Raw genomic sequence first — 13,541 nt, forward strand, 5'->3', positions numbered from 1 at the left:
GTCAGTTCACTTTAAGAACATGCAAAGATCTTGCTGAATCAGTCCAGTGGCCTATTTAGTCCAGCATCCTGTTCTCACAGTGGCCAACCAGATGCCCTTGGGAAGCTCACAAGATGGACCTGAGCTCAACAGCACTCTCCCCTTCTGTGGTTTCCAGAGACTGGTGTTCAGAAACATATTGCCTCTAACAGTGGAAGTGTTTTTGACAAGTTTTGAAATCGAAAAATCTGCAATTTTACACAATTTAAAGTTTGTGCAAAATTTTATTTCAGTTTTAGTATAAGTGATTTTTAAAAAAGAAGTAGAGAGAAATGTCAAAATGAGCTGAAACTCTCTGTAATTGTGGACTAGACAAAATTCTCTTCCATCCCTCATTAAAGTGAAACAAGCCCACACATGCATGAACAGATCCTAAACCAGAAGCACAGTCAGAATAAGATGGTGGTCCAATGAATGTCGTCAGATTTGCTGCTAAGGAAACTATTGTGGCTTTTAAGAAACAACCCAAGATATGTACACAAGCAAGTAGATTTTGTACTATGCTATGAGACTGCAGACTGGTAGAGGGTTTTTTGTTTTTCTTAAGATCCCTAGTTTCCTAAGGGTGAGGCTGGGTGGGAATGGTTGGAGAACTTTATAACCCAACAATCTGTTCAGCCTTGCACTACCCTCAGTGTTTTGTGTGTGAGGGGAGCTGACCTCCTCCTTGAAAGCCAAGAGTACTATTCCACGTGGCGCCGTGCCCCACACTGGCCCCTTTGTTCTTCCTGCCCCACTGTGCTGCTTGTTGGTGGAGCACAAGTTTGGAACACAAGATGGTGTGTCCAGAGCAAATGTAAATATTGGATTTTCCGCTGTGGTTACACAGGCAGCCTGCAGTGAATTTACCTCTCTCACTGTGAAGTTTGCACAGAGGCTTCTTTCATCTCTGGGTGTTTCATGGAGCATGGTGGTTGCTGCCAGGTTCCAGGCTTCCCAAAATCAGGCTGTGGTAGGAACCAGGAACATTCCCAACAGAGCCCTTTGTGCACTGGGGAAGATGTTTAGAATACATTGACTTGCCCAACAGAAAGACTAGTTTCCTTGTTCTTCCTGGTTTGAAGGGCTGATGTAGACTCCAGGTGAGTGGACTGCAGTGCAGGCCTCATCATCAGCCTGGATTTATGCATAGGGATCTAAAGCCACGGCTAACAGGGGATGATGACAGTATAATAATCCAGATCCTGAGAGTGCAACAACAACAGCATGGCCAGCTCAAGACTGAGATGAAAAACCCAAGCCCTGCAACCTGGCAGCAGCATGTGTGGTGTAACAGAGGTGTCTTACCAACACTGGTGTCACTGCTGCTCACCTGTGTTTTCTGTGGCTTTTGTCTTGTTGGTTGTAAAAACATAAGAAACATGGACCAAAGGTAATCAAGGGTGGTAGCTGCCAAAATTAGAGTAATGGTGTAAGAAATGAAAATGTTGCTTTTCATATAAAAGCCACAAGGCCACGGCTATGATGTTGCTTTGCTCAAGACCATAGTTACTGGAAAGCTTCAGGCATAATGTTGCATTGTAGAAGGATGCTAGGCAATCTCAGAGAAGCAGGCATCTTGCTGACATCTGGTAGTGGTCAGAACGTGGGTGTGATAAGTAGACAAGCGTCAACAAGTATAGAGATCAATTCACACTTATCTCCAGGTATTTTTGTTTGGCTTAGCATGTAGTTGCAAAGGAAATAGACCAAATAAGGGAAATAATGAATAATGTTAGTAGGGTAATTAGGCGGTCATGATAGGCTGTAAACTTTGTAGTCACCACCCAAGGGGGAGACAAGGGAGGGACCTACGCTTCGGGTGTAGGGGATATAAGCTTGTGTCTGCTACTTTTGGACACCCACTCTTGCAAGAACACTTTTGCAATCAATAAATTCTTTGCTGCTTCACCAATTTTGTTCAGATTTTATTTTGAAGGTCTCAGACCCACTTCTGACAGTGGTGTGGAGTTTTCCCACAGCACCTGGACAAGGGAGAGGAAGGGTGGCATGCTGGTAAGGTTTGGGCCATGCAGGTGCACCAACAGGAGCGCCTGATTAGTTGTTCCACTGGTACAGCTGCATGGCCCAGACCTTGCCACAACCCTTCTCTGTCCCTGTCCAGCCAAGCAGCAGCAACACCAGTGATACACTAAGCGTGCCTTTACTTCTCCAGTCCCTGCAGGCTGAGCACTTGGCTTTCCCAGGACACATATGTGCATCCATGTGTCAAGCCACACCATTAAAACTTCAACTCTGTAGTCCCAGGGCAACTGGTAGTTGGGGCTAGGGGTGTTTTCCATCCCATATTTATCACATGCGCCACCGTTTCTGTTCTAGAGCAGTTCATCTTCTGCCAAAAGCTCTGTTATTCATCTTGCTGCCTGCTGCGATGAGATTACATAACTTGTGTAATTGACATAATTACGTACATAAGTTACATCATGGGCTCCTTTGGGAGGGTAGGACATTATATGAACAAATATGTAATATGAATGAACGAATGTGTAAATTGTGTTGTAATTTCCACTCCATATGTTTTAATGCTAAGGAAATGTAATGCAAAGGGGGAGTGGACATAATCAATTATGTATCATTTTGGACCGAAAGCAACAACAACAAACTGATTATATTCACTGGATTGATTTCCGATCCAGATGTGGGATGCATAAGCGAACATTGGCAAATTCATTTCCATCAGAATTCTCTGCACATCCTACTTGAGCCCAAGTGTTCTTTTTTGGTAGAGAGTGGGGGAAGAAAGCTTCTTTTAGTTGCTCCTTCTTTGGCTGATGGATGGGACCAAATTGGTCTCTTCCTTACCTTGATGTTCTTCCTAGGAGGCAAAGGGAGCAGCTCCCAACCAGCCCTTGGTCCCCTGGCCAATGGCTGTGGCCAGAGCATATTTCTCTTCAGTTCTGCAGTCCCAGGGCAATTGGCCGTTGGAGCAGAGTGCTTTTGTTGTCAGGGAGTGGGGAAGCAAGCTCCATTTCTAGTCAATGGTTGGGCCCCATCTGGACTTCCCATTGCCTTGGTGTTCTTCCTTGGAGGCAGGGGCTACACAGCCCTTGTAATAAATAAATGTGTGTGTGTGAAAAATATATTTCCCATGAAATGCCGAATAATGCTTCCCTCACGGAAGGCAGCATTTATCACTATTATACTGTTAATTCACACCATTTAGTCCTCTATTGCATTTTCCCTGAGATCCATTATATGTAATAAATGAATCTACTTAACTAACACTCTGGAATTGCAAACTGCTTGGGATATATTAAAAGAAATTGCTGGCACCCTAAACAGATAACCTGCAGGGGTACGTTTATAGAAAACAAACTATATTATTTATGGTAGAAAGCACCCTCTGGGTGATTCTGTGCCCAGGACAGAGCCAAATCAAGGCATTTTGCCCAGGCAGAGCAGCAAATGGTGGCTTCCCAACCTCTAGTCAAGTACCAAGGCTGACTGGCCCAGTTATTTTTTCACCTGATGCAGAAAATCCCACAAATACCTCTTCCTGAGATTCAAACAATGACAAACAGATAAATAACTATTTGCAGCCCTTTCATGTTACTTGGCTTTTCCAGGTGACAACCTCCTTTTGCCTAACAACAGGGCCGGCCCAAACCCAGTGGGAAAATTAAGTCAGGCCCTTGTAATGTGAACAAGCATTTCTGTCCAAAATGCAGGCTTTACATTTGCATTACAACCTGTCTGAAGCAGGAGCTGCTTGAAGCCATGTGTGAGAATGCGCTCGCTCTCATTCACAAGCTAAGCAGCCCTGGGCCTGGAAGAGAAGCCATGAAATATAACTATGCACATATCCTGTGGGAAATCCTTCCATGTACAAAGCTCCTCTGTTGGCCCCCACCTCCCTCCCTAACACTACTTAGGATATTTGTATGTGTGTGGTGAGGGGAACTCGGCACTCTTAGCAGGGCTGTGTGGAAACTTCTGTCTCTCTTCAGCTTCCCGCACCCCTCCCCACCTGAGCTGCGTCACATTCAGCACACACGACTTCTCTGTCAACCATTCTCTGGGCCGTGAGTGCATTCTTTGTTCCATGGTGCCTTAAACGCATACGGGAAGGATATACGTCATGAGCCCACTTTGGACCTGACCTGATGTGCAATGTGTATTCAAAGTAGCTGCTTAGAATGGTGGAAACAGGAGAGACCACTGGAGTCTTGTAGTTGTTTGGAGACCCTTGCTGGGAGCTGGTTGTTCGCCCATTACGCCAGCCCCCAAACAGGCAACTCAGGGACATAAAATTATTATTATGAGAAACATGCTGAGTCAGTCTATTGGTTCACCTAGCACAGTACTGACTCTACTGGGGATAGCTGGTGTGATGGCGACCTCCAGATACAGTGGTACCTCGGGTCACATACGCTTCAGGTTACATACGCTTCAGGTTACAGACTCCACTAACCCAGAAATAGTACCTCAGGTTAAGAACTTTGCTTCAGGATGAGAACAGAACCTCCTGAACGAATTAAGTACTTAACCCGAGGTACCACTGTATTGTTATATTTATTAACATTGATCTATTGATTGCATATGCCCCAAGTGCCTCAGTTTTCTAGTCCTGGAATTCCAAAAGCCATCCCAGCTTCTGATTTGATCCCAGTATGTCCATATTTCCCCTGCCAGGGCTGTTCAGTCAAAGTCTTCTGCTCATAGGTTCAAGGCAATTGGGGAAGCGTACAGAGCTACAACTTTCTGAAAAATAAGTTTGGGTCTTTTCTTCCCAGGTTTGACTACCAGGAACTTTTGCACAATTCCACCTTCTGCATCATTCCCCGAGGGAGACGCTTGGGGTCCTTCCGGTTTCTAGAAGCACTACAGGTACAACAAAAAGTGTTTTTTGTATTTACAGATATAAACCGGTTTAATAGTTGTTACTGTTTATCAGGCAACTGTTGCTCACAGAAGGTACAGAGAGCTCTAAGAGGAAGGTGGAAGAAAGAAACTTTCTTCCCTACTTCCTCTTTCAGCTCTTTGCTTTTCAGAGGATTTATCCTTTTAAATATATTGATGGGTGAGAATTTTAGTTTTTGTTTCGTTCATTGCTCTTTTTATCTGAAAATGATACTGAAGCAATCAAAATTTGTAGTGTAGATGTACCACATTCAAGTGCACTGCAGGTATCAGCTGTTTTACGAGTCATTCCCATTTCCCCATTTCCTTAAACTGTGAGATGTAATTCTTTAAATGGAAAGTGCAGTGCTTTCTCTCAGCACAATTCCTAAACTACAGTTCCTAGGATTTCTTGTGGAGGCCATGACAGTTTCTAGAGTAGATATGCCTTCAGCAAGCTCAGTTCCTTTCAATCAATGGTGTAATGGAGGCTGAGGACACAGGAAAGACTTTTCAAGAGCAGGAGTAGTGCCATCATCTGCTGAAGCACCAAAATTACTGGTGGACTCACCTGGCTCTGACTAGTGAATGAAGTGATAATAAGGCTTATTTGAAACAGATTGGCACAGAGGAAGTTAGAGAAAGCGGAAAATAACCAAGCAAGACATAGCTACTTCTTTCCTTTCCTTTGATGGGGTTACTTCTTCACACCAGCAGTTTAATGGTAACTTTCTGGCATTCTTTGCATTTCTAATTCAAAATTGTGGCATTTCATCAACTGATGATCTGCCATTAAAGCTTAATGTGTGTGCATATCTTTATTATATACTGAAAAATAATGGATCAGCAGAGATGTGTACTTTTAGGGATTCTCTTTGAGGGTATATGATAGTGATGGAGGCATTTCTCCACTCTCTGCCACCCCCTACCAATTTTCTTGAAAACCGTAATGGGTGGGAAGATGAATTGCGTGGCTGTGGTGGCCAGGACAGAGGCCTGGGGGGGGGGGGAGAGAGGTCAAAGGCCCTGAAACTCTGCAATTCAGGTGAACCTATGATCTGAGTATTTGTTATATAGGTCATTTCCTGAGTATTAATTATCATCATCATCATTATCACCATCATCATCCAGCTATTAATTTAGGGGAAGCCTGATCAAAAGAAGCAAAACCCCTCCTCATTTCTATACAGTGCTTTTTTCCTGGGGGTACGCATACCCCTAAACATTTTCTGAATCTAAGTTTGGCTCATTGAGGGGCAGTATTTCAATATGAGTAGGAAAATGAGAGTACCCCCTAAACATTTTTTTTTTAGGGGAAAAAAGCACTGTTTCTATATACGTCCCTTACTTGGGAATTGGATGTCCTAGTACATCGCTTCCCAGAAGCAAGCAATAATATTTTATTTAGCTTAATCTCCAATTGAGCATAAATTCCCCAAGCCTCTCCAAGCCCGTTTTCTTTATACTAGGTTGCTGCAGAGGTTCAGGTTGTGTGTGTGTGATTCCCACCTACAAACAGGCTCATCTTCTGGCAGCTCAGCCAGAAAGTGTGTAGGAGCAGCAACAGAGCACTTGTATGACACACAGAGGTTGCCATTAAATCACTCTTCCTAGCTCAGCAGGAATTTCAAAGGCTGCAACCTTATGCACACTTACCTGGAAGTAATCCCCACTGAGCACAGTGTGGCTTGCTTTTGAGGAAGCCTGCATGGATTTCTGCTGTTCATCCTAAAGCTACTTCTGCCTGCTCCCCCCCCCCCCTTGCACAGCTCTCTTTCTTCTGTCTCTTTGATCTCTGTTCCTCGTCTCTCATTGATCCAGGCCGCCTGCATCCCAGTGCTGCTCAGCAACGGCTGGGAGCTGCCATTTTCGGAGGTGATCGACTGGAGCAAATCAGCCATCGTAGGGGATGAGAGGCTCCTGCTGCAGGTAACAATGCCCGCACTGTGTTAACAACCCGAGCCCGGCCGGCAGCCTGGTACAAGAAGGCACAGCATAAGCGGTCCTCTGTGCAGGGCTGTGCTTTTCACACAGAGCACTGTAGACTTACTGTATAGCAGCAGGCGAGATTGTGAGATCATCACGGCTCTGGCCTGAACTGTTTCTTGGTAGATCATGCATCTGAAGAGTCCATGAGGGAAATGTGTGCTCTCCATTAGTCTGAGGGTGCATTGACAGGAGTGGTGCCTGAAGTAATGAAAGACATCTAAGCAGTTATTTACGGAGGGTGATATCCAGTGCTTTTTTCTAAAAAAGTGTTTAGGGGTACTCTCATTTTCCTACTCATATTGAAATACTGCCCCTCAATGAGGCCAAACTTCTATTCACAAAATGTTTAGGGGTATGCTTACCCCCAGGAAAAAAGCACTGTATAGAAATGTTTAGGGTTATGCGTACCCCTGCATCCCTCCAGATAAAAAAGCACTGGTGATAATCCAACTAAGGCCCCGTCTGCACCGTACGTTTAAAGCACTGGTTTTAACAGCCATCTTCCCCCTGCAAAGATTCCTGGGTGCTGTAGTTTCATTAAGGGTGCCGAGTGTTGTTCAGAAGCCCCTATTCCCCTCACAGAGCTACATTTTGCAGGAAGGTAGGACAATGCTCATCACCCTTAATGAACTGCAGTTCCCAGAATGCTTTGGGGGAAGTGGTATGGGGGGAAGTGGTATGATACTGTCCTAAATATAAGATGCAGAAGTTGCCTAACAGTTTTTATTATGGCATGAGCTTTTGTGGACTGGAGTCCACTTCATCAGATGTATGGAGTGCAAGCCTAAATTGAAAGGTCTTGTGTGTGTGTGTGTGTGTGTGCGTGTGCATGTGCGTGTGTGCCCACACACGCACCCCTGCACAATAGTTAGCGGTGAGGTCAGAATAATGAAATGCAAAAACTACAGTCTGTTACCATTACATTAAAACTTAAATGTACAGTGACCTAATCATTGCTAATGGTAATACAAAATTCCTGGCACTGGTGGAGCAATTAACATCTATATTGGGATAAAAACCTGCTATCTTGATTCAGGTCATAGGTGATAATATTGTATTTCTTAAAATAGTGGTTTCATGCCGCAGTCTCCCTTTGAAGCGCATAGTAACTTATTTCATTGCACAAAACGTCATTTCCAAAGGTTTTGTGGACTCCCCACCCCGCCCCAAGTTCAGAATATTCAGACTTCCCAAGTATGAAAAATGTAACCTGCACGAATGCATCTTTCAGGCAATGCCTGCCGTGCAGGTTGTTTGGCTGACTCAACATCTTTACCCTTCACTTCTGAGGGCCCCCCGCTGCTCCTGGTTTTAAAGCCAGTATGTCTGGGTATATATTTGTGATTGGTCATAAATCACTCTGCTTCCTCCCCCCACCCCCGTCCCCTCTACCTCCTCACAGATTCCATCTACAGTCCGATGTCTCCACAGCGACAAGATCCTGGCCTTCCAGCAGCAGACCCAGTTCCTGTGGGAAGCATATTTCTCCTCTGTGGAGAAGATTGTGCAAACCACCCTTGAGGTAAGCCACAAGAGTCTGGGCAGCTGATTCCTTCGATGGGCCAGCTCCTTGTTCAATGTTAATTGTTGCTGAACGGTTTGGACCGAAGAGAGTTGATGGATCCAGGAATACTGCAGGAGGCTGACTTCGTCATTGATGGGGAATCTATTTTGGCTGGCTGGCCAGATCCTTATCGCCTTTCCCCTGGAGGGCCCAATGAGACAGGTGGGTGGGGTCTGACACACTAACTAAGAACTGCCTTGTTGGAACAAACCAAAATGCCCATGGAATTCAGAACCTGGCTTTCAGCAGAACTACAGCAGATGTTTGCAAGCAGGGCATATGATGTTGGCAACCACTCCCTGGCTACAGCCTCTGACCATTTTCTCATCCATGCCAAGTCGTCATTGATTGGACAGATTTGCAGAGGAAAAGCCTTATTCCTGAAAGGAATAAGAGGAAATGTCTCCAGAGGCCATGGCTATTGCTGGTCATAGAACAGTTGTAGACAATTCTGCTTTGTCTAGTGGCTGAAAAATTACGGGAAATTATGCCTTGATCAGGAAGCCTGGTGATGCATGGGAACTTCCAGAGCTGCACTCCTTGCCCTACTGTTCCCAGCATTAAAGGAAAGTGAAAACATTTTCACTGCACACTTTTATTTGAAACTGTAAGAAGAGCTGTGCTGCATTAGACCAAAAGATCTGCCTGGTCCAGCATTGTTTCCTCAAAGCAGCTCAACAAATGCTTCTGGGAAGCCATCCAGGAAAACCTGAAGACAACAACCTCCCTTTGTTCCCCCCGCCCCCAAGCTAGACTGCCTCTAGATGGGAAAGTTCTGTAGGAATTATGATTAATAGTTGCTGGTAGACTGATCTTCCTCCATGCATTTGTGAAATATATTAAAACGACCTAAGCCAGTAGTCATCATTGTGCCTTGGTGGCACTGAACCTTGTAAGTGCATCGAGTGAAATAGTGCTTCCTTTTCTCTGCTTTGAAGCATTTAAAAAAAAAAACTTAAGTTTATTTCCAACCTTTCTTGCATAATAGAGCCCAACATTGAAGGCACTGATCAGATCTAGACCTGTTTAGTTTCAGCAAGGTGGTGGTCCCATGTGCCTTCAGATTATATACACTGGCACCTACAGCCCACCCACTTCAGTACTTTACCCAGAGTTACAATATTATGAGAGGCGGAATCTTCATCAACTCTTTCCATGTCGTTTATAACTTGATAATGCTGTGTTGTGCCTGTCATTTTTCTGTTGTTGATGAATGACTGTTGTTGCACTTGAGGAAAGACTAGAGAGATTGATCAGGGGTGTCTGGGGCGATACTGGGCCAAAAGCATGCTCAGATCCTGCATGTACTGATTAAGACAAGTCCAACAAGCCTTGCAAAACTGAAGACAGTGAAAGCAAAGCAACACGCTTTGTACCAAGGTCTCAGGGGCTCTGCAGGTGAAGCCTGCAAATCAGTTTGGAACACCTGATCTGCTGGTTCAGTCCTGAGCTCTTGGCAGTACCTTGTCTCCAGTGTGAGAAAGATAAGTAAGATTAATATTCCAAGAGGTCAGCTGCAAGGAAATTAAGATTAGAATTAGATTAGAATCAGCGGAATTGCAGACTTTAGCATGGTGTTTAGATCCATCGCTTTTCAAAGCAAACACACAGACCACATTTGCCTTAAGGCCCAGTGAGCAATTTGGGTGCATCCAGTGCTGTAACAGGTGTCAGTGCCTGTAATTGTGTAATTGTCTACTGGGTGCCCCATGAAAGCCTCTCGAAAAAGGGAAGAGCTGGTTCCTTTCAGTCCAGGCAGGAATAGAAAGCATTAGGACAACCGCATTGTTTGTTTCCATGCCTGGTTAGCAGCAGGATAAACAAAGTGGTGAGAGCTTAGATGAACCCCTGCAGTTTACAGCTGCTTGTCTAAACATGAACACCTGAGCCTTCAAAGCTTCCCTGAGGTAACTCAGCAAAAAGGCAGGCTCAGGTCATGGGGAACACCTCCTTTTGCAAACTGTCTCAAGAGACGCTGAACAGGTGACATTCACCAATCCAGGGTTCTGCTCAACAGAAATTCTGAACCCCCTTTCCAAAAAAATAATTTTAAAAAGGCAAGGAAATTTGGGTTGGAGAGAGAAATAGCCCATACAGATAAAGTGTTGCTGGCAGTCTTTTTTCATCCCTTGCTAATGGAAGCTGCTTGTCAGGTGAGGTGGAGTCGCTACGCTAGCTTCCCCACAGGTGGGCAGCAAGATGGTTGGTGAGGTGCAAACGCACCAGCAGGAACACCAAATTAGCTCCATCTGAACATTTTCATTGCGCAGATCTCCCTGCTGCGTCTCCCCTGCTGACTTTCCTTCCCAGTAAGCTGCAGGGACCCTCCTGCTGGGAAGCGGGCTTAGCGGCTCCCAGCAAGCGACTTCTGCTTGTTTATCTCTCTCTCCTAAACAGCTAATCTGCTTTGACTTCTTCCCCTCTCAACTCCTGGTGAATATCAACCAATTTTTTAAAAAAGAGATAAGAGAAAGATAGCCACCAGCCCCTGTTTCCCTATGTGTTTACTTATTATGTTCCTCTCCATTGTTCTCTACTTGCCTTCAAAGGGGTCTTTGGAATTATTGTTATTATTATTAAATATTTATTTATACCCCATCTTTTCCCTGATGGGACTCAAGGCGGCTTACATATAAAAATAAGAACCGCTAAGAACATAGGAGAAACAGTCATTGTAAAACCATATACATATTTAAACCAGCCCTTCCATTGAAAGCAGCCAGTTCCCCAAAGCTTGTTGAAACAAAAAAGTCTTCACTTGCCAGCAGAAGGACAAGGAGTCTAGTTTCTCTAGGGAGGGAGTTCCAAAGACCAGGAGCAGCCAACACTTTAAGCCTGTTTCATGTGCTGCTTTGTGCACACATGTAAAATATAGCGAGGTTCTTGTCCCATTGTAGGAAGGGCTATAGCAGGGACAGGGAACCTTTCTGGCCTGATGGGACAGTTCTTTTTCAGCCCCACTTCCCAGGCCAAATTTGACAGGTGTCAATCACCTGCCAATTATCAGGCACCATGTGGGAATGAGCAAGCAGTGAAGCTGTCTTCTGCAGGATTAAATGCTCTGCTCATCGGTCAATGAGTGGAGGGTTCAGTTCTGCTATCTGCATCACCAGTGTGTGTTCCCTGCAGGGAGTGCGCAGGTGGAGCAGCACTTTGCAGCTATGAACTATGTTCATCAAGTAGGCGTGGTTTCAGGGGGAAATAGCCGTTTGGGTAAAATTGAACACCCTTGCAGACCAAGACTGGCCAGCAGGTCAGAGGTCAACAGTGTCCCGTCCCCCCAAAGTTTCCCCCCATCTGCCATAAGGTAACTATAGAAGCTCACCCCACAGGTGAATTTTGAACTGGGGTTTCTTGGCTTGCAGTTCAGACTCTGGGTGTCTATGTGCCCCTAGTCCAGCCTTCCTTACCTTGAAGTGAGGAGGGCGGTTTGCAGATGATCTCACAGGCCGGGTGACGCCCTCTCATCACCTGTCAGGTGCTGACAGCTTCAGGAGCTTAATGCTGCTTGCGTGATGACAGCTTTCTTTCTTTTTTGTCAGATCATAAAGGATCGGATATTTCATCAGGAATCCCGCCCAAAGTTCTTCTGGAACGCCCTTCCAGGAGGGCTGCTGGCACTGCCAGAATACTCCACCCACCTCAATGACTTCCCTTTCTACTATCTGCAACATGGTATGGGACTCTCCCCCCCCCCCCGCCTCGCACCACCCCTACTGTCACTTAACACATCACATTATGCCTTCTATTTGCTTTTTATTCCATTAGAGATGGATAAATCTGTCAGTTTCAGTTTACCTTCTGTTCTCTCCCCCCACCAGCCTTAAGTTCATTTCCACATCAGAATATCATCCTCATGAAAATTTTCTCCATCTTAGCACACATCACATATTTTTGCAAGCAATTTCCCCCGGGATGATACATTCTGTATTGTTATTTCTCCCAATATGTGAACTTTTATGTGTATTTTCTCTTAATATGTACATTTTTGTACATGTGGCTTGGTTGGAGAACTGAATCACAAGTGCAAATTTTGAATTATTTTGTTATGTACTGAGTTGAATAGGATCCAAACTGCAGCAGTCTGATTGGTCCTAGAACAATAGGATCCAAAAGGCAGCAGTCTGATTGGTCCTAGAACAATAGGATTCAGAATGCAGCAGTCTGATTGGTCCTAGAACAATGCAGCAGTATGATTGGTTGGCAGGAACCACCCAATCATGCTCCAGATAGAAGTGAATCCACAACTTGATTGGCTTACAGTAGAATTCCGGAATTAGCCAATCATGTGCAGCCCATTGTGTAAATAATGTATATAAAGCAGATACTTTGAGGGGACTTTCATTCATTCATTCCTCCTCACCACTATGAGCTGAATAAAGAGCATGAAATCACTTTGCGACTCTGAGTATATTTCACTGGCGACGAAGGTGGGATCCCGCTGAGCTGACTGCCACACACAGCACCGCAGCACCGCCACCTGCCGCACCGCTGCCTCGCACCGTGTATCCAGGCTTCAGCTCCGGGACACAAGGAACTCAGAATGGCAACAGACAGCAGCTTCTCGCCGTTCAACCCAGCATCTGGAGACTGGGAAGCGTACGCCTCCCGTTTCACCTTCCTCCTAGAAGCCAAAGGGGTCACCGATGAAGAAGACGCCAAGAAGAGGGCAATATTCTTCAGCATCTGCGGAGAGGAGACGTTTGAAATCGCCCGGGCTCTCCTTGCACCCGAAGACGTCGCTACTGTTCCATACAAAACAATAATGGAACAGCTGAAGGGGCACTTTTCGCCACAGCCCTCTGTGGTGGCTCGTCGAAATGCCTTCTATGCAGAGCGGCAAGCCCCTGGGGAAACCATAACTGGGTTTGTGACCTCTCTCCGCCAAACTGCCCGGTTCTGCAACTTCTCAGAGCTGGAGAACATGCTTCGTGACCGCCTCGTCGGTGGCCTGAAGGATGAGAAGCTGCAACGACGCCTCTACGCTAAGAAGGACCTAACGTTCCAGGTCGCTCTGGAGGAGGCCCTGGCAACGGAAGCTGCCGAGAGGTCGACGCAAGAGGCACGGCCGAGCCAGCCGTCCCAACCGAGGGTCCACCACGAAGACCTC

General features: G+C 45.6%; 1 protein-coding gene across 1 annotated transcript in view; it reads left to right on the forward strand.

The window, feature by feature from the left end:
- EXTL1 (exostosin like glycosyltransferase 1) overlaps positions 1-13,541 on the forward strand; it is a 65,157-nt gene that overhangs the window by 35,400 nt on the left and 16,216 nt on the right. Inside the window, exons 2-5 of the mRNA XM_083625524.1 lie at positions 4,773-4,866; positions 6,700-6,807; positions 8,270-8,389; positions 11,974-12,106. Coding sequence (XP_083481650.1) covers positions 4,773-4,866; positions 6,700-6,807; positions 8,270-8,389; positions 11,974-12,106 — 455 coding nt within the window. The remainder of the gene's footprint in view (positions 1-4,772; positions 4,867-6,699; positions 6,808-8,269; positions 8,390-11,973; positions 12,107-13,541) is intronic.

Source organism: Podarcis filfolensis (genome assembly GCF_964270895.1).
Source record: "Podarcis filfolensis genome assembly, chromosome: 8".
Classification (NCBI taxonomy): domain Eukaryota; kingdom Metazoa; phylum Chordata; class Lepidosauria; order Squamata; family Lacertidae; genus Podarcis; species Podarcis filfolensis.